Source organism: Arvicola amphibius, chromosome 12 (assembly GCF_903992535.2).
Source record: "Arvicola amphibius chromosome 12, mArvAmp1.2, whole genome shotgun sequence".
Lineage (NCBI taxonomy): Eukaryota > Metazoa > Chordata > Mammalia > Rodentia > Cricetidae > Arvicola > Arvicola amphibius.
The window spans coordinates 149,903,244-149,923,617 of record NC_052058.2 but is presented as its reverse complement, the minus strand read 5'-3'; the positions used below and the strand labels follow the sequence as shown (position 1 = coordinate 149,923,617).

General features: G+C 46.9%; 2 protein-coding genes across 2 annotated transcripts; one reads left to right on the top strand and one right to left on the bottom strand.

The window, feature by feature from the left end:
• Positions 1-2,095: 2,095 nt before the first annotated feature.
• Mrps11 (mitochondrial ribosomal protein S11) lies at positions 2,096-11,755 on the bottom strand. Its single transcript, XM_038314230.2, has 7 exons — positions 11,715-11,755; positions 11,437-11,570; positions 11,203-11,310; positions 5,938-6,036; positions 4,135-4,264; positions 3,015-3,080; positions 2,096-2,439 (listed from the first exon to the last, which is right to left on the bottom strand). The coding sequence occupies exons 2-7, from the start codon at positions 11,499-11,501 to the stop codon at positions 2,332-2,334; spliced, it is 576 nt and encodes a 191-aa protein (XP_038170158.1). The 5' UTR covers positions 11,502-11,570; positions 11,715-11,755; the 3' UTR covers positions 2,096-2,331.
• An 89-nt stretch (positions 11,756-11,844) lies between these two features.
• On the top strand, positions 11,845-20,135 carry Mrpl46 (mitochondrial ribosomal protein L46). Its single transcript, XM_038314327.1, is given in 6 exon segments — positions 11,845-12,075; positions 13,343-13,453; positions 13,455-13,533; positions 14,324-14,500; positions 19,751-19,855; positions 19,858-20,135. Coding segments are annotated over 6 exon segments (846 nt in total). The 3' UTR covers positions 20,001-20,135.
• The last annotated feature ends 239 nt before the right edge of the window (positions 20,136-20,374 follow it).

Genomic DNA, 20,374 nt, shown 5'->3' with positions numbered 1-20,374 from the left:
GCATTGACTCTACACTTGGGCTCCCAAGCCACCTTGTATCCCTGAAGAATAAAACCCCACAGGACAGGTACTGCACCTCCAAGGAGGATAGTTATCCAAGAGGGCAAGGCTAGACCCTGGGGAAAAAAGCATCATCTTGCAGGGACCAGACAAGGATGTCTTCAAAATTGAGGAAAGGATGGAAACCGGATTTGAGAAGACAATGGGTGGAACTGTTACTCGACGAGACTTGTGCTCGTCTCTTACTTCAGTTCTTTCTCTACTTAAATCTAAAATCTAAAGCCATAGTTTCCCTTGGCTCACATCTCATAATTGCTTTAATTATGACTTAGTTCAACTCTATTTAGACACCACGTATGGTAACTGAAATAAGAATGGCCCTTATAAGCTCATGTTTGAATACTTGGTCCCCAGTTGGTAGAACTGTTTGGGAAGTATTGGGAGGTGAGGTGTAGCCTTGTTGAAGGAGGTATGTGATGGGGGAGAGCTTGGAGGCTTCCCACTGTCCTCTCTGCCTGCTGCTTTCAGGTGAAGATGTGAGCATCCAGCTCTCCCTGCAGCTATGCCTTTGTTCCCCCATCATGGACTCTAAGTCTCTGAAACTGGAAGCTAACTGAACACTTTCATCTCTAAGTTGCCTTGGTCATGGCGTTTTGTCACAGCGACTGAAAATTAACTAAGATGCCATGTAATTAGATGTACCTCCTGTAAATGAGCTGTCTCTGAGACCTGACACCCCAATTCCCTCCCGGCCACGGCCTTCTACATATGCACCCTTTCTTCTCCAATCAGTGGAGCGTGTCTTTATCCTTGGTATGACAATCAGTTTTTTCAGCCCGTGTTTTCCTTTTGGTCCCTTGGTAAAGCAAGCCTCCATCCCTTTCCAGTCTGTTTTCCTAAACTTCTTAGCTGTTTCTGCTTGAGCCACAACCAGGTGCTTCGGGTCTCTTCTCCATTTGAATAAAGGCCAAACCATAGCAAACCACAAAGAATGGTTTTCATAGCCTCATTTTAAAGTCTGTTTTATTTGAAATCTTTACTTTTACTGTCATCAATAAAAACTGCTACAGTTCACTTTCTCTTACCCAGCATATATATGTGTGTGCACATATACATATATGTATAGATACACACACACACACACACACACACACGTTACATCAGGTGTGGTGGTGCTGTAAATCAAGCACTCAGAAGGTTAAAGGTTAGCCTGAGCTATGTAGCTGGATTCTCTAAGAGGCCAAAGAGCCAGGTGGTTGTGGTGCACGCCTTTAATTCAAGCACTTGGGAGGCAGAGGCAGGTGGATCTCAGTGAGTTCGAGGCCGGCCTGGTCTACAAGAGCTAGTTCCAGGACAGCTAGGGCTGTTACAAAGAGAAACCTTGTCTCGAAAAACCAAAGTAAATAAATAAACAAATAAAATAAAAGCCAAAATCCTTCTAATGCAGTTTGGATAGTGTTATATTAAGGTGCTGGTCCTTCTCCCACAGTGCTTTTAACATAAGCAGCCTCCAGCAGGCTTTAGTGACTGGGCTCAGGATACTCCTCACAGGTTCTGCCAAGGATTAAATGGAGTAAGGAGACAGCCCTTCGGAACCTGGGGGTTCGGAGCTGTGCCAATTTGTCTGCAAACACCTAGGTTCTATACCATCGCAGTTCCCAGTACCCCCGCTACCTGCATGTGTTTCTGCCAAATCCTGTTTTATAAAACGCTGCCAGCCTGCTTTTGAGATAACTTCTTCTTGGGTTTGGGGATTGCCAAAATTGACCGAGTATGAAGGACGGACACTCCCAGGAAACTTGAACTTCATTGAACCCCCCTCATCCCCCAGGCTAGGGCTAACTTCAAGCATGCCCACCACCTTTGAAATCTAACAGGCTCCAGAGGACGGCAAAGAGCTCTCGCTCACCTGGGTAAATGCCCAACTGTTGGCTATGACAGGATCTGGACACCTTGGTTAAGAGGCTATGGCAGTGTGAAAAGAAGGGGCACAGTGGATGGTAGCCCATTTTACACTGTAGACTTCCATCCGCGGTCACACTTACACTCACATTCTTTCAGAAGTCTAACACTGGGAACAAAACCTGACAGCTACTACGCAGAACAGCCTTTTATTCTGAGAGCACAGCCGCAGCTGTGCTGACAGTTCCCACTCCCCCATGTCCAGGAGAGGTGAGCCTGAGGGCACTTCCTGCTCCAGGTGCAAGCAGAAGCAATGTTCTCCCGAGGGCTTGAGCGCTGCCAGCCCCAGCAGCTCCCTAAGTGGCCTTTCTGCAGGGTCCACCTGGAGTGTAGACTTTAGGTCGGGTTCAAGTGCACGCTTCCTTCCCGTCACAGCCTTCGAGCCTTCCGGGGCCGACAGCCGTTGTGTGGGACAGGGGTGTTGTCGGTGACTGAGACCACTTCCAGACCCCCCATGGTCAGTCCTTTGATGGCAGACTGGAAGGATCAGAAACAGGAAAGTGGTATGGTCTCCAAAATGATGAGGACCCAGCATCTTCAGATAGGACTCCAAGAGGGAGGGAAGCTCACTGATACCCACAGTTCCAGTGCCTGCTGCCTCCACCTTGGGCTTCACAATCTGAGCACAGGCTAGACCCCTGTGTTCCAGCAACATGAGCACTTTCCTCTCCCAGGACACACATACTCATGCCCTAAGACCTCATTCTTGTAAAGTCAGAGAGATGTCACCTCCTAGCCCCACTGTTCTCAGGACCCCCCCTGAAGGCCCCCAGCATCTTGGTCTACACTTCTCCACGCACCCACTAGTCTGTGCTGAGGATGTGTTTATGATGGTCCCCCAGAGATTCACTCTCCATTCCCAAAGCTGGCGTGGAGTAAACACTCGAAAAGCTGAGATACATGACATGATCTCGGCTCGCTTGGAGGGGCTTGGATGATTGCAGGAGTAGCCGAGAGGAATAAGGGGGACGTTCACTAAGAGGACATTTAAACTCCCCACACCTGGCTCTAAAGAACGCGCATGCACACTCTGGAGAACGCTAGTTACTTACCCAGCGTCCTGGCCCCATGCCTTTCACTACAACTCTGATGTGGGTCACTCCCTTTCCTGTGGCTTTCTGGAGAGAAACAAGAGGTCAGTGTCCCAATCTCTGGCTACTGTCTCCAAAACACGCTGGGTAATGGCAGCAGAAGTCAACAGGGAGGCAGAAGACAGAAGGAAGCAAAACACGGAGGGTGGCAGCGGAGATGAGCACCCAAAGAGGCTGGCAAACCCAGGCCAAGAACCAAGGTGACGGAACTTCACTGCCACCTAGTGGACACTTCTAGATATTGCCTCATTTCTCTCCAAATGCAGACCTACCTGTCCACTTCTAAGGTGGGATTTATTATCTTTAGAGTTAGGTATGTGTCCATATTATAAACACACTCATTATGGGTCCTGGAAAACACCCAGAACTCACTCAAACACTTCCGTGCAGAGATCCCACAAACACTGACTGTGTCTCTTAACTGAATGTCCTCTGTCTGGTGGGTAATTACATCATTCTGAGTTTTCATGATCACTACCACACAGCCATCAATAGTTTTCTTATGTCTAGCTGTAAAGGTCCAAGTGTCCCTCCAGGAAGTAATCCTGTTTGTCAGTGTACACACATTTGTGAGGTCTCCGCTACAGCAGGAAACATGCAGCTCTGATCCAAGGCTAATCTGGCTTCACATCAGGGTGCTGAACAGGCTGCCTGACTTTGACCAATCCCACACAATCTGATTCTCTTGAAAGAGTAGATAATAGCACAGTCTTCTGAAGACATGGTAATGATGAATTATCTGAAATGTAGCTGATTAATTTGCTCCTCAATAGTCACTTTGGGACTTGTGACATAAGACATGCCCCCTGAATAAAATGCAACCCCTCACGCCATCCCACTGGACTTTAATGGAAGGAGCCTTGGTTCCTAAGCCTTCTTCCTCTGAGCACAAGTGAAATAGTTTTCTCCACTGAAGCTGAGAAAAAAGCTGGTAACTTTTCCACAAAGGCTTCTTTAAGCAGCTCAGTGTCAGGACATCTACCAGGGGCGGGCAAAATCCTCAGTGCTTCTGAATCAGGTGTGCTGAGAACTCTCTCCCATCAGCCACAGGGAAAGCACAGCACTGTGGTCAGGTACTTACTGCGGCCGCTGCTATGCCCGCTGTCTGTGCTGCGATGCCGGTGCCCTTCTTGGCATTGCGAAAGCCTTCTGTGCCACAGGAGGCACGGGCCAGGGACACGTTAGTGGCAGACACTACCTGGATCTGTGTGCTTGGAAAAAAGAGGCATGTTTACTATTACTGCTCAAGGAAGGAAGGGAGCTTGCTACAGTCCTTAGGAGCTCGAATGAGAAAGAAATGGTCACCAGCTCCCTCTCACATGTTAAAGGAAGACTGCCAAATCATACACTAGAGGAGGGCCATCACCCAACGGTAGGAGAGTATCACCAGAAGGACACACGTCTGCCTCAAGCCTTTCCCAAGGCAGGAGTTATGTTGGTTTAATATCCTTGTCTAGTGTTTTGTTAAAAAAAAGGACAACATTGGAAGTTCCAGGTATCTTCCACTATAACAACGAAAACAGCAGCAGGTGAGGTTTGGCTTGATGGTGACAGGTGGACCCACATGGTGGAAGGAGAGAACTCATCTGTACAAACTGTTTTCTGATCTCCACGTCGTTATGCTCCACCCCCAACAAATAAGCAAGAATATAAAAAAAGTATTTTAAAAAGTATATGAATAAATGCCTAGAGACCTGTCGCCTAGCTCTGTTTCAACAATAAGCAACTCACGTCCAATATAGTGTTACCTCTAAACCCTGTTCCCATCCTGCATCAGTGGACTGTTATGAATCTAAGACCTATCAGTTCAGTGTCTATCTCTAAAAGACAAAGATGCATTAAAAGAATCTCACAAAACTATTTGTCATGACAATATTATCACAGTGGATAATTTAAATGCTTATGACACTATTCTGGGATCAAAAATTATTTTAAATAAGTGAAACTTTTTACTAATTTGCTCTATAAGGATAAATTATAATTAAGAATGACTTTAAGAAAATCCTAAGGTGTGCATTCTGTTTCCCCTTTGGTTATCGTCACCCCACTTTCTGCAGAGCTTTCTGAGCGCTCATGGGAAGGGGAAGTGAAGGGGATGCTATACAAGCTCAACAAGAGCCCTGCTGGGCTAGTACTGGCACCTGCCTGTGGCCTTGTTATGGCTGTCATCCTCTCCAAGGGCCACTTACATTTCCTACACTGGACAGAAACATTTTGATGCAGGGTGGATTGAAAAGGTCACAGACACAACACAAAGAAAGCAGAGAAGTTGTGTCTGCATTAGCTCAAGAGGAGAAGGGAGCCACTGCTGTGGGCCCTGTAACCTCTGTGCTACACACTGGAGGCCAGACTATTCTCTGGTGCTGTACTCCAACTGTGTGGCAGTCAGGCTGTGACAAAACACAGATCACACTTCCAAGTGGGACTTGGCCTGCAAAGTTGTCACCAACACCCTGTACTTTTGTGGCTGGGAGCCTGCTTGGTACCTGTGTGCACAGCAGACAAGGGCTTTAGTCTTGCTGCTTTCATTTACCCTGCAAGGGAAGGGGCGGTGCACAGGACATCAGGGAAGAAGGCTGGAGGGTTTGCACTTGTCTGGAAGTTGATATTCGGGTTAGTTTACTAATAAGTTGTGTATTTGTAGATTGCTTCGCTCGACAGGACCAGCTGCTTCTAATACAGCCCTTCCAACTCTTGCATAGGAATCCCAAAGAAGGCAGAAAAATTTTAAAATTACAGTGTACTAAATCTATTTGATAATTTTATGAAACTTAAGTAGTTTCCCGAAACAAGATGAGGCTAGCATCTGGTAATCCGACTTCTAGAAGAAGGGCTAAGGCAGAAGCAGCCCACAGGGAACTTGCCCATGCACCCCCTTCCTTACTTGTTGTGGGTTGCTTTAATGTGCGCAACTGGGACCTCCTCAAACCTCATCCCTGCCCACCGCAGAGGACTTTCCTGTCCTGGAGCTGGAGGGTAAATGCTGGAATCAGAAGAAACATTTGGTTTAATTTAGCAGTTGTTCTTTAAATCAAAAGAAACACATACATGCCTAAAAACAAAATAAAATAGGTTGAGTATGGCGATGCACACTTGTGATCTGAGCATGGGGTAGTGGGGGGGGGGGGAGCGTACACACTGGGGGGTGGGCAGGAGGGGAAAACTGAATCCAAGGCTAACCTGGGATACACACAGCTTAGGATAGACTGTAAGACTCTGCCCCTGTAACCACTTCCCTTCCCATAAAGGCCTCGGTCCTCACAAACACCCACCCCATACATCAAATCAAATAGCACAGACAAACCCTGTGGTAGTTTGAATGTAATTAGCCCCCATAATTTCATAGGGAATGGCACTATTAGGAGGTGTCCTTGTTGGAGGAGGTATGACCTTGTTGGAGGAAGGGTGTCACTGTGGGGGTAGGTTTTGAGGTTTCCTATGCTCAAGACACCGCCCAGTGTCTCAGTTGACTTCTTGTCGCCTGCAAGATGTAGGACTCTTAGCACCTCATCTGCTGGCACGCCACCGTGCTCCCTGTCATGATGGTAACGGACTGAGCCTCTGAAACTGTAAGCCAGCCCCTCAGTTCAATGTTTTCCTTATAAGAGTTGCGTGGTCAGGGTGTCTCTTTGCAGCACTAAAAACCCAAAGAGAAACCGGAATGAAAACTGTGAGTCTCTGGCTCCGGAGGGGCTCTCTTGCACCTCTTCCCACACCTTCTGGACACCACAGTGTTTCAGGGTTGGGAACACTGGCCTTGATACTGGGCTGGGCTCGGGTCTTTTAGTCTTAGTCTAATTTGCTTGCTGGGTTTCCCTGGGGCCAGTCTCCATCTTCAGGTAGAAAATTCAAGTCTAAACAGACACAGGACCAGCAAGGGAGGCCAGGCTTTGGACCGAGGAGAGTGGTCTTGGGTCTGAGCTTTGTTCTTTAAAAATTGAAACACACATATAACTGTCATTCAGCATTTTAGATGGGAGTAAACCTGCTGTTTCATTATGCCTACGCACCTAAATCAGGAGCAGATTTGTACCCGACACCCACGCTATGTTTCTACTATGCTGAAATCCGTTTTAGAAAATACGCTACCATTCAAGCACCCCTGGCTCCATCTGCTTCTCGAGGGTTATTTCAAAAACTCAGCACATCACATTCTTTCCTGGGGGCCTGATTTTAGTGATGATGTTCAGCCTCTGTAGGTGGCTGGCCTATCAGTTTCTGAAGTGTCCCAGTCCTGTGGATGACACTATTATTTCAATGATCATCATTTTCCCACTGTTTTTTTTTTTTTTTTTTTGGTTTTTCGAGACAGGGTTTCTCTGCAGCTTTTTTAGAGCCTGTCCTGGAACTAGCTCTTGTAGACCAGGCTGGCCTCGAACTCACAGAGATCCGCCTGCCTCTGCCTCCCGAGTGCTGGGATTAAAGGCGTGCGCCACCACCGCCCAGCTCCCACTGATTTTTTGTTTGTTTGTTTGTTCCCTATATTGACGTGGGAATGAGCAAATACAAGTCTAAGTCTGAGTAAAACTAATACAATCTCCTTTAGAAAGCAAGATTTTGAAACCAGGAGCTCAGGCCATTTACTCTAGAGGATGGCCAAGATCAGGCCTCTAAACTTCCCAGGTTCAGTTGGGCATGGTAGTGCATGCCTGCCCATAATCCCAGCCAGGAGGGTCACCTTGAGTTTACGACCAGCTATGATGACAGTGCTCCTGGTCATCCTGGGCTACATAACAAGAGTCAGCCTCAAAAAAGGCTCACTATGTTAGACCAGGCTGTCCTCAACTGCAGGGATCCACCTGCTTCTGCCTTCACTGTACCAGGATCAGAGGTGTGCACCACCACGCCTGGCTTAATTACATAATCTTTAAAAATGCAAATACAAGCAACTAAATTATGCCCCAGGTGGGAGAAACAGAGCGTCCAGATGGGTAATCCAATGCCAAGCGGTCAGCTCTGAAGTTAGATGCATACAAGTAACATTACATGGACTGATCAGGTTATATTTATGTAGTTAGGAAAACACTTCCCCAACAATTTTTTTTTAAAAGAGGCCTTAAATTTGAGAGAGAAAATGGGGGATAAGGGAGAGATTAGGAGGAGGAAATGGGAGGGGGGAAGAAATGATATAATTGTATTTTAATTTCAAAAAGTTATTTGAAAATGGAAATAAAATGCAAAAACCATAGCCAGGGCTTGGTATTCTCCGGCACTACTTCTATATAACTGCGGATGGGTTCAACAAGATCTCCAAAAGTCTGCACTTTAATTTCTAAACCTTGTCTCCTTCAATCATCATCTGTCCTCTGTCTGACCTTGACCCTTGGGGTCACAGCCAGCCGTTATCATTGCCAGCACGGGCATCAGGCATCGCAGCCTTGGCTTCAAGCATCCCTGGCTACCACCCCCTTGTCTGCTTTGGTATCTTGAGGGCCAGCACTCGATGAGCCCATCAGATGTCTGTCACTCCACATACCTCAGGTACCTCAGCTGGACTAAAGTCTAGTCTCAATTCCCCTCTTACGTCATCACTTTCTCCTGGCAAACTCCCAGCCCTTATTAAATCTGAGTCTGTGCAAAGCTGCATGGCAGACTGGGCGCTATAGCAGCAGGGCTTTCGACTGACAGCTGGGACAAGACACTGCTGGAGGAGGCTGTCCTGTGAGCAGCGGGGAGTGTGGTAGCATCCCTGGCTCTAGTCGGCCAGATTCAATCTTCTAATTTAGGACCACTAGAACTTTCAGACACTGCTAAAAGGCCCTACCAAGAAGAGCTGCTTCGTTTTAATGACATTCCAGCATCAAGTAGGCTTTCGAGATGCCTGACAACCATTCTCAGCTCAATTACCCTTCCATTCTCCAGGAGGCCTCCTCTACACTTCCCTTTGTCTCCTTAACCATCCAGCTCCTTCTGTTTGCTCAGGGCCAGCTGATGACCTCTACAGAGAAACAGAATCAATTAGACTTTCTTCCAGCTTCCACCGCCGAACATCTGTGCCCAGGGCCGTTGAGGACTCTCCTGCCACAATGTTCCGGCTGCCTATTTGCCCCACAAGGACTCTGTTCCTGCAATGTTCCCACTTCAGCATCAGGCTTTCCCAGAAGCAAAACACTGTCATGTCATAAACATAAAATCAAAACAAGAAGAAGAAAAAAAATACCACCCCCCCTTAAACTCCAAGTTCCCCAGAGCTTTTCTATTCTCCCTTCTAGCAAAGCCTCCTTAAGGAACGACAATACTTGTTTATTCTTTTTGAAACCAACCCACTCCAACTAGAAGTTACTTCCACTTCTCCATCAGGAAGGCAGGCTGTAGTCAAGGTCACCGACCCACTCCGTACCGCTCAATCCAATGAGCAATCATGCTATCTGCCTGCAAACCCAGCTTTTCTGCAGTGCTTAACACAGCTCCATTCCCTACTTTGTACCACGCTAAAAAGACAATCTTGTCTGTCTTTCTTTCTACCTGTCCTTGGGAGGTTCTCTCTTTCACCGGTTCTTCCTTCCCCCAAATCTCTGTCTGTATTACATCTCTACTCTGAAGCTAAGTGTCTCAGGTTTTCTCTTTTATTATATACGGTTGTACAAGGCCATTTTAAAGCAAGTATAAGGCATCTCAAACTTAGCCACACAGAGCTAAACTCCATCAGTCTCTGCCATCTTAATATATAACAATTTCCTATTTTCCGTTGTTTAGTGCTCAAATTTGAACCTTCACACCTCTCTTTTTCTCAAACTTTATATTAATAGCTTCTTAGCTGGGTGTGGACAAATGCCTGCAATCCCAAGCACTCAGGAGACATTCCAGGCCAGCCTAGCTCACACAGCAAGACCTTTTTCTCAAAACAAAACACCCAAACCAACGTTGATACCATCAAAATGGATAAAATCCCACCCTGGTCCAGACACCAGTATTTTCACCTACACTATTTTTATTGCTTTATAACTGTTCTCAAGTCTTCTCCCAGCTTCCATCCTTGCTCCCTATAGCTTAACATCAATACGGTGGGCAAAGACTCTCTAAAGCAAGGTTGCTGGGGCCGGGCTACACTCTTGTAATCTAGGCACTCATGAGGCCAAGGTAACAGGATTATAAATTTGAGCCTAACCTGGGCTGCACAGCAGGGCCATCTTAAAAAAAAAAAAAATTAAATGTCATCAACGCCCCCCAAAGCTGGACAGATATGGCCCAGCTTGCTGGATAGGGCCTTTACTGTTGGAACAGGGATGTAAGGCTAACAACCTCCAAAGTACCTGGGATTGCCAAGTGACTGACGACAACAGATTGGATTAAATCCCATCAGCAGCCCCTCACTGCCTGCAGAGGGTGACGTGTAAAAGCGCCAGGGCTACAGGGAAACCCACCGGCAAGTGTCTCCACCCAGAGGCACCGCCCACCATGTTCTCCGACCGCTGCCTCTGCCTGCAATGAAGCCTCTGGTCTTGCCCAGCTCAATTTCTATTCAGATCACCTCTGCACCCCAGGGTACCTTAAGTCTTGCCTGACTTCCTCAGGAATGCCTTAACTCTTTTAAAGGTCCAACCTGTTCTTACCTCTATTATTCTGATCAGATTATGGTTAAAACAGATGCACCTATATCTTTCTTGGAAGTCTGTGAACCACTTCAGGGGAGGAATAAACCTTCTGTATTTCCAGAACTTATGGTATTTAAGAGGTAGTATAGATTTTTCAGTAACTGTTAAATAGATGTGAAGTTAAGTGAACGTATATACAACCTGCGGAATGCAGGATGCCACTTCTCAGGGCTAGGCACAAAACTAACGCTGGGCCTTTGACCAACTCTAATGCAGTTGGTGTAGTTCCTCAAGTCGTTTTGTGCTGGTGGAACAGAAAGTTGCTAGTCGGACCTAAAGCCTACCTCACAAGGAAAGAAAACTGGTACTTATATATGTACGACGCTCGGCCAACAGTTGCTAATTCAACAGCTGCCTTATACAGTTCGCTCCTCTATCTTTACCAACAACCCCTCTAAGCGTTATCTTGCTTTGAGAAGGATCAAACGCTGCTTTGCACAAACTCCCACAGATGGCAAATGACAGGAATTCACTTTTTTCTATGACTCTGGAGGGTGGCGGGCAGAAGTCACAGGATGCAAGTGTCCAGAAGCCTGGACCCACTTAGCCCTCACCTGAAGCGGCTCGGAACCGCTTCCTTTTCAGTGTTCTGCTTGGCAGCTGCGTCTTCTAATCTCGGGGCTCCGGTGTGAATAGGTTGAGCTGGGGCAACCACCACAAGCCTGCAAAGAAGAGCTCGGTGAGGGACTGGCTTAACGGTCCTCTGGGGGGGTTCAAGTGGCACATCGGCCTGGGAGGCAGGCGGAAAGGTTCCAGAGTGGCTGTGGGCTCGAAAGGGCAGTCTTTACCTGGTCATCCCATGTCCAGCCCAAGACCGCAGGAGCCACGATCCCGCATTTCTTACAACATGCATGATTGAAATTGACCCTCGTCAGCTCCCGTCCGTGGCGCCGGGCCGAGATGGAGTCAGCACCATGAGCATCTGCGGGGGAGCACACAGAAGGGAAATCACCCGATAGCTCTGAAATGCCACTTTAAGTATTTTTGTTCAAGTTTAAATGCTCTATAAAATCATCTATATGGGACTCTTTCTCTTTCTAATGGTTTAATCAAGAATTTCACCTCCCTCTTCCAACTGCAATGGTTCGGTCTCATAGGTAACCCTGCTCCCTCGCCGGTCCGCGTTGCCTCATGGGAACTTGGGGTTGGCTGGGAGCCGCGCCGGCAGCCGCGGTGCCTTGTGGGAAGGCGGGAAGATGGCGGCGCCCATGGGGCGTACTCTGCTAGGGGTGGGCTAGAGGCTGCGACGTCTCGACCAGTCTCTGGGCGGGTAGCCCGCGGGTCTAGCGGCCTGTCCGCTTGAGGCTGCGCCCTCAGGCAGCCGGTCTCCATGGCGCCTGTTGGGTGCCTTGTGTCTGCAGCGGCCACCGCTGATTACCAAGCCGCTCACCCCATTGCAGCAAGAGATGGCGGATCTACTACAGAAGGTAAGGCGGGCTTCGGGGTGCGGTGAGGGAAGCAGCAGTTCCCAAGCGAGCCTCGATTTTATGGTGGACTCTGGTACTTTGTGTGACCTTGAGGCAAATCATTTCACCTCTTGACATCTCCAAGTGACATTTCCAAGATGGAAGTTAACATTAGTGAATTGGGTTAGTTAGAGCAGGTGCGCGACAGAGTTTAATTGAATTGGGCTTATTTTTCTCCTGGGCACTCTGTGTGGATGGTTTCCTTCTTGTACATTCAACACAGCAGGGAGCCGGTGGTGAACAGGAATCACTTCCTGTAAATTAGGCGCTGACAGATGCCAGCATGGTCTTTGCGAAGTGATGAGCGTTAGAAAGAAAGCCTTGGAGACAGTGGGCACATCCGTAAGGTGCAAGTGCTTAAAGTTTGCTTTGTTTTTACCTCAGGGGCAATTTCTGTGAAGGGCAAGTGAGGAAATATGGGCAACCCCGCAAGTGTCGTTGCTGTCAGGGTGTTGAGGTCTCTGTGGATAGTGATTGAAAGATCTTACCTGTCCCTACACTTGAGGGGCTTTTGTCTTGGGAATATGAATATAAGCTCTTTTTCAGTGCTTTTTTGCTCAATTGATTTACCCTCTTGACCAGTTAGGGGTGGTCAGGTACCCCCCACAGGTATTCATAGCTTATACTGTGTGTCACTGTTAGAAAGTGATCGATGTGCAGTTATGGAGAAGATAGGCACATAGCTATGGTTCCTAGAGAGTTTCCTGTACTAGTGTTAGGGGTGCAGCCAGTAACCAGTCGTGTGACTAATTACAGACTTTGGTAAGCGCTATAAAAAAACATGGATGCAAAAGTACTGGAAGAGTTTTAGCAACCACATAGGTTTGATTACGTGAGAAAGTGTCCAGGATGGCTTGGTGAGAAAGCGGTACTTAAGTTGAGATGGGATGAGTAGACATATGGGAGGAATAACGTGAGGGGAGATATTCTAGGAAGAAGGGGATGTTTGTAGTGTCTTCGAGGCAAGAAAGTGACTGAAGAGATGCTGATCAGAGACCCATAGACCTAGAGTGTGGGGTGGGGTCACAGTGCCTCGCCACTCCATTCTTCCTGGCAATCTTGGTCTCTACCACATTCTGACATTTGGCAAATTTCCCTCAAGCTGATAGTCCAGTTGACCTTTTCTCTCCTTTGCATCTGTATAGTGTTTTGATTATCTTTCTGAGCATATTAAGTGATGTGCTTCCAAGCCTGTTTTTTCTTTCTCCTTTTCCTTTCAACTCTCCAGGTGGAGATAGAGAGAAGCCTGTATTCAGACCACGAGCTTCGTGCTCTGGATGAAGCTAAGCGACTGGCAAAGAGAAAGCTGACCCTTTATGATGATAACCAAGACGAACAGGGGCGTTACACTTGCGCAAGACTTAGAAGATGCGTGGGAGCAGGCATTCCTACAATTCAAACCTGGAGCTCGAGTGACAGGTTTGTGACCTAGGGCCACCCTCAGGAGGGAAGTAAGGCATTCTGATTTCCAGGGTGAAAGACAGCCACCTCGCTCCTGCTTTACATTTTAATAGCAAGTAATGTCAAGAAACCAAAACAGTTTCCAGGAAAGTAACATTCCTTCCCCCCCCCCCATTCCTTATAATCCCCCTAACCCAACTTTTAAAAGACTTAAGCTATTTTAGGGGGAGTAAAGTGTCTTTCTCTTCTGTTAAAGCTTGTAATTATTATTTGAGTTTTACCTCTGCTCTGGATCAGAGAGTGGGAGAAATTATGTCTTCTCTCTCAAATGCCTGTTTTATTAGAACGTCACTTTGAGCCTCTTTGTCCTTGTTTCCAGGACGAGGACAGGGGGGTAGCTAGATCCCAGTCATGCTGGTAAATCCAATGGGCAGGTTTGCTTGTTTATTTGTTTGTTTTCTTTCTTGAACTGTGTGTAATGTGTTGCTGAGGACTGAACCCAGAACCTCATGCTTACAGGGGACGTGCACTGCCTCTGAGCTGTATTCCAGTGCTTATGTTTGAATTGTTAGAGGCTTTGCTTCTTTTCCAAAGGCTTCAAGTGCACTGTGCTCATGAGAGAAGTTCAGCTCTGGTTCCAATGCTTACTTTCGGTTTAAGTTAGGGGTTATACTTTGGCTATAAGTTCTTAGAGGACAGGGCTTGAGGAAGCTGAAGGAAGGCTCTGAAACTCAAAATCCTTGGTTTTGGTAGATCAGACTTTTTTATTTTTTTATTTTTCTCTCTTTTCTGATCATCCCTTTCGTAGAAGCTGATAAAAAAAATGACCGAACCTCGTTGCATCGGAAGCTTGAACAGGAACCTTGTCCTTTTAGAGTCAGAGAGAAGCTTGGGGATCAGGATTTTTGGATGCTCCCTCAAGTAGAGTGGCAACCTGGGGAGACCCTTCGAGGGACAGCTGAACGAATCCTGGACAAACTATCAGGTAACTTTTTTAACTTCCAAAGACTCCAGGCTCATTTCAGGTTGACTGTGATTGGACATAGGGATAGAGAGGGAGATGGTTAATGGACACGGATGGGTGAAATTCTCAGCTCTTCAGAAGCAGAGGCCGGGTATCCCCATGAGTTCAAGGACAGCCAGAGATATATAGTGAGACCCTGTCTCACCTCCCCCAAAAAACAAGCAAGTAAGCAAACAAACAAAATTCTGGCAAGGATTTTCCTTAGAACCAGTGAGCGGCCCGTGTTAGTGTACTGAGATTTTAGTGCATTGAACACCATTCTTAATTCTCCCCTCCCCTCCTCTTCCTTTCCCTTCCTTCTTCATTCCCTGTCTTTTCCCTTCTTCTCCTCTTTGTCCTCCTTTTCCTTTCCTTTCTTTCTTTTTTTATTGGTAGCCGAGGTGGATTTGAACTTCTTTTGATGTAATATGAGGATAACCTTGAACTTTTGATCCTCCTGCCCTTACCTCCTGCAGGTTGGGATTATATGCTAGAGCCACAACACCCAGTCCTTAGTGGGCAAGTGCATTCCTGTGCTGCAAGACAGATTTCTAGTTTGTTGTCTTAACCACTTAGCAATGATTACATTAATCAGAATTCTTCTTTTCCTTTTCCTCCTTTTTATTTTATTCTTTGTGTCTTTCATATCATACATTTCCATCCCATTCATATCCCCATCACTTTGGATTCACCCTCTGCCCTTGCAACTCCACCCCAATAAAATAAAATAAAAGGGAAAAAAGAAAAAAAAAAAGAAACAAAACGAATCATTCTCATCATGTCATCATGGAAGCTGCAGTGTGACACAGTGAGTCACACAGTGAACCCTTTTATCCCTTTTATTCTTTTCTTGTAAGTGTTCATTGCAAAGAGTCTCTGGTCTGGTTCAAGGCCTCTGTTTTCTGACACACTAGCGATTGCTGATCCTCACTGGAGCTCCTCTTGGTTATCCTGTTATGCTGTTGCCCTGTATCGTGGAAATCCTGCAGCTTTGGGTCTGCAGGACTGACCCCTTCACATGCTCCAGCAGATCACAAGATGGCGTGGATGTTGGAGTGGGCCAACACATAACCCTGGTTCTGGGTAGTTGCAGGGTTTGGTCAGCTTGTCAACTCTCCCTTTTCCTCACCACCAGGACAAGTTCTTCTGCATCGATATGCAAGGGGTGGGGAAAATTCCTCCAGCTTTCCTGTCTTCAGGGTTGGGTCGCTCACACCTACACCTTCAGGACTGTTAGCAGAGGCCGCTTGTTCATTCCTGGCTGCCCAGACTAGGAAATAATCACACAGAAACAGTATTATTTAAACCACTGCTAGGCCAATCACTTAAGCATATTGCTAGCTAGCTCTTATCTCTTTGGTTAACCCATTTCTATTGTTTGTATTTTGCCCTGAAGCTCATGGTTTACTGCGCAAGGTTCTTGGAGTATCTGTCCCTGCCTGCGGCTACATGGCTTTTCCTTGACTCCGCCTACTTTCTCTCTATGTATCTCTTCCAGCCTGTCTATATTCTATAAAACCATTGGCCAAAAAGCAGCTTCTTTATTCATTACCCAATAAAAGCAACATATATACAGAAGGGACCTCTTATACTACAGGGGCCAACTCTATTCTGTTGTCCAGGTGTGGCATAGGGGCCGCTCTCCCTAGGCTGCAGCTGATGAGGGGCAGGGGACAGTTTCTTCTGTTCTTAGGACCTCAGGCCAGCTCTCCCACCTGTCTCAGGCATTGATGGGCGGTGTGTATCTCTCTCCTGCCCATTGCTGCCATATGACAGGTTAAGTAATGGGACAGCTCTTCTATGCTCAGAATATCGGGGCTGGCTCACCCACGCCTCTGTCAATGGGGGTTGGTTCTGTTGTGTTGCCCACTTGAGGTGCAGGGCCTGCTCTCCTGAGTGTTGGCAGTTGGTGGTGGGCAGGGGCGGGTCTCCTGTCTGTCTTACCTCAGGGCCAGCTCCCTCACCTGGGTATCGATGAGGGGGGCATCCTTCCCCCACCCATGCTGTCACATAACAGGTGAGTAATGGGGACAGTTTTTCTGTGCTCACAACTTCAGGACTGGCTCACCCACACCTCTGCCAATGTGATTGGCTCATTGCGCTGCCCCGGTCAGGTAATCGAATTCTACTCAGGAAATAAAAGTTTTTGTTTTTCATTACTAGAGATTGAGACTATGGGGCCGTGGTAGCAAACAGTGTTGGGAGTATAGGTCAGTGGTAGAGCGCTTCTTGGTAGCCATAGTTTATCCACCGATTCAACAGAAACCTCAGCATTACCCTGGACCTCATTCTGATGATTGTTTCTTTGGGGCTTAATCTGGTCTCACTAGACTATGGGCACTGTTAGTATTTGGGCCAGGTAATTCTTGGTGAGAGGCTCTTCTGTGTATTGTAAGGGGTTTCGCACTTTGGCCTCTACCACTGTTTGCCGTAGCAATATTTCATTCCCGCTCCCACCCTACCCCCAGTGTAACAACCAAAAAAGTGTTCCTCCTGCGTATTGCCCAGAGAACAAAATTCGCATGGCTGAGAAACACTGCGATGGGAAATGCCAAAGAGTTCCTCCTTGCTTCTGTTTACATTCTCAATGCTACTGACATTGCTTTCTGAACAAAATCTCTTGTCACTTCTTTGCAAAGAATTCTTAAGTGTTCTCCATAAATATGTCAGTACCCACACAGAGCCTACCAGTTCTTATTCCGGTCCCAAATCTCAGCAGCTTAGTGAGTTAATCTATATTCCAAGTTCTAAGGCAGCAGAGCCTTTCGTTTCTTGAATCAGTAGCTAGTCCCCCATCTCTGCTGTGCACACACCCTCCCTTTAGGAGAGTTGCTTGTCTCCAGGTCAAGAGCTCCTCCACTCTTGCTTGTTCAAGCAGTTTACATAGCAGACAGTTTCTGTGCCTGCCGATTTCCAGGCCTGTCTGTGATGGGACCGGGCGCTCGGCCTGCTCCATGGCTGCTTCTGCTGGAATGGAGACTGTGTTCTTTCACTTGTGCCTCTGCACCATAGTGGTTTATTCACACACTTCATTCTAGCGAGAATTTTGAATTCCCCCGAAGGTCAGGACAGACTCTGTTCCTCTTCACGAGTTCTCAGCAGTACCTGGCACATAGTGGACACTGGCTGGTGTTGGATAAGTGGATTTGGTAATAGTGTAGGCACCTAGCTGCTTGATTGGCTCTGCCACCAGGATAAGTTCTCCTGGAAAAATGTCAAAAGTTTGCATGCCCCTTGACCTTTCTCGCCGGGGCTGCTTTAGCCAGCAAAAGAGGGTAGCAGGGTACAGTGGAACATGGGGCTTTTGCCTCTCAGTCTCTCAGCCATCATAAAGGAATTGGCATGTTGTGGTTTTTGCCAGGGTCTTTAGGAAACATACTCTCAGGTTCCCTCTCACGAGTGTGCATGGCCAGTGCTTGCTCAGCTCTGCCTTCTCTGTGCCTTGTGGAAAGGGTTTCTGCTGCTTGGCACTCTGTGCTTTCTTTGAACAGTCTTATTGAGTAAATGCTTAAGGGAATTAAAAAAGGATATCAATAGGTGTGTTTAATATTTAATATATAAAACATATTACTAGCAAATTTATTGCAAAGTTCATAAAGTAGCAAATTTAAAATAGAACAGCAAAGAAAGTTTACATAATACATATGTAGAAAAGTGAAATACATTTTCTTCCTCCACTGACTCCACACTTTTGCAAGATGGAATTTCTAGAATGGAATCACCAGGTAAAAGGTGTGCATGTGGGAGGATTGGGAAGTACGCCTGCTTGACTCCACTCTGCAGTGATGACCTCTTCAGGAATTGTTGCTAGTGCCTGCTTACCTGGACCCCCCCAGCACATGAAATGGCCCTTGTTTAGTTTGTAGCTGGGCAGTCAGTAGAAATAATCTCTCTTGAATTAGTATTTACCTCTTTGCTATTGAGACTGACCATCTTTCATATACTCAGGGGACTGGCTAATTTTGTGTGTCAACTTGACACAAGCTGGAGTCGTCAGAGAGGAAGGAGCTTCATCACGTCTGGCTTCTCTCTCAGGAGAGGCACAGCGGTCTGTCTCACTTAGGAGAAGGTGTGGGCATCTGACTGAGCCATCTACCTCACTTCCTTCTTCCTGTTGTCTACTCCACCCACCTAAAGGCTGGCCAATCAATGGGCCAGGCAGTTTCTTATTAGCCAATGGAGCCCTCCATCAGTCCAGGCTGTCCTCAAGCCCACTGCATGGCTGAAGATGACGTGAAACTGCTGGTTCTCTTGCCTCAGCCTCCAGGAACTGGTTTGTCACTAATGTCACCACTCAAGTTTATAATTTTGTCCACGCAGTTCTTTCTGTGTGCTCTATGTTTCTCTGAAAGATTGAATTTTATCTGGGCAAATATAATGTTTTTTTTTAAAAATAATAAAATAATAGTCTTGTTTTTGAAGGGTTGGGGCCCCTCTTGAGATGTAAAATACCAGCATTGCTTTTTTTAGTGAAAAATTTGAAAATACATTGTAATTCAAAAAGTACAAATTGTTCATGAAATCATCATCCAAAGTGAACAAATCTTTTATAAAAATGAAGTTTCAATTAAGTCTTGGGGCCACAGTGTCAGTGTGAGTACTGAGGTTGGTCTCCAACTCTGTCTTTCTGTTTAGCTAACGGTTCTTCAGGTTCCATTTAGTAATTCTCCATTTACCATCTTTGAAGTGCTAGATTCGGGTTATTAGCTCCTTCGAGGTTGCAGACTGTAGAAAGTCAGATCTGCCCTGGATGTGGTGATGCCTTCAATCCCAGTACTTGAGACGCTGAGGCAGCGTGATCACCACTCCGTGCCTGGGCTACATAGAGGGGCTAAGCTAGCCAAGGATCTTGAAGGAAAGCAAGACTTTACTTTCGGGAGCTCCCTCATTCCACTCCCCTAAGGTTGAACTGGAGACCTAGAGGTAACGAGCTTGGCTCTACAGCTCCCAACTCTCTCGGTCCCATTTCGGCAGCTGGTGGTTAAAGGCGGAGGCCAGCTGCTACGACTTCCAGATGATGTTAACTGCACTGTGGACTTCTAGGCGCACAGAGGCAGCCTGGCACCTGGGCTAGACAAGCATTTGGTCGAGGGGAGGAGCCTCCTTCAGGGCTGCCACACTCATGGGCGATCGTCTTTAGCTCTCCTTAGAGGCTTTTCTGAGCCTCCTGTGGTTTGGATGAAGAAGCAGATGGCTGTACCCTAATCTTCCAATTCTTTCTTTTCTCTTTAGAAAACAACATGGAAGCCAAGTTCCTAGGAAATGCCCCTTGTGGCCACTACAAGTTCAAACTCCCCAAGGCAATGCGGACAGAGAGTGACATTGGGGTCAAAGTCTTCTCTTCAAAGCTCTTCTGCTCACAGGAGACTTCTCACAGACTGGGAAGAAGGCCCGCCATGTGTGGGTCAGTAAGGAAGAGCTGGGTGACTATCTGCAGCCCAAGTACCTGGCTCAGGTCAGGAGATTCCTTCTTGACGTTTGATGGACGCAGCTGCCCGTTGATGCTCACACAAGTCAAGTGCTGGGACCTCAGGAACAATGCTCACCGCCCGTTGACGGGACCATCAAGCGCTAAACTAAGTTCTGAGAATTAAATGTGTTTTGTCATTGTGCTGGATTTTGATTTGTACTTGGGGGACAATTGGCTTTTGCTATAGAGCAAGTAAAAGCATTATGTTAGCAGTGACTTAACAGACCGACTGGGCCAGGAAGAAAAACAACAGAGGAATGAATTGGCCTAAATTCCCGAGTTCTGAGAACGTTTCTGGGCTCAACGAGAAGCCTAGTTCTATAGCTTTCTCAGCTGTTTTTCCGCTTTCCTTTCCCATTCCACTTGATAGGAAGGACACCCGTCTC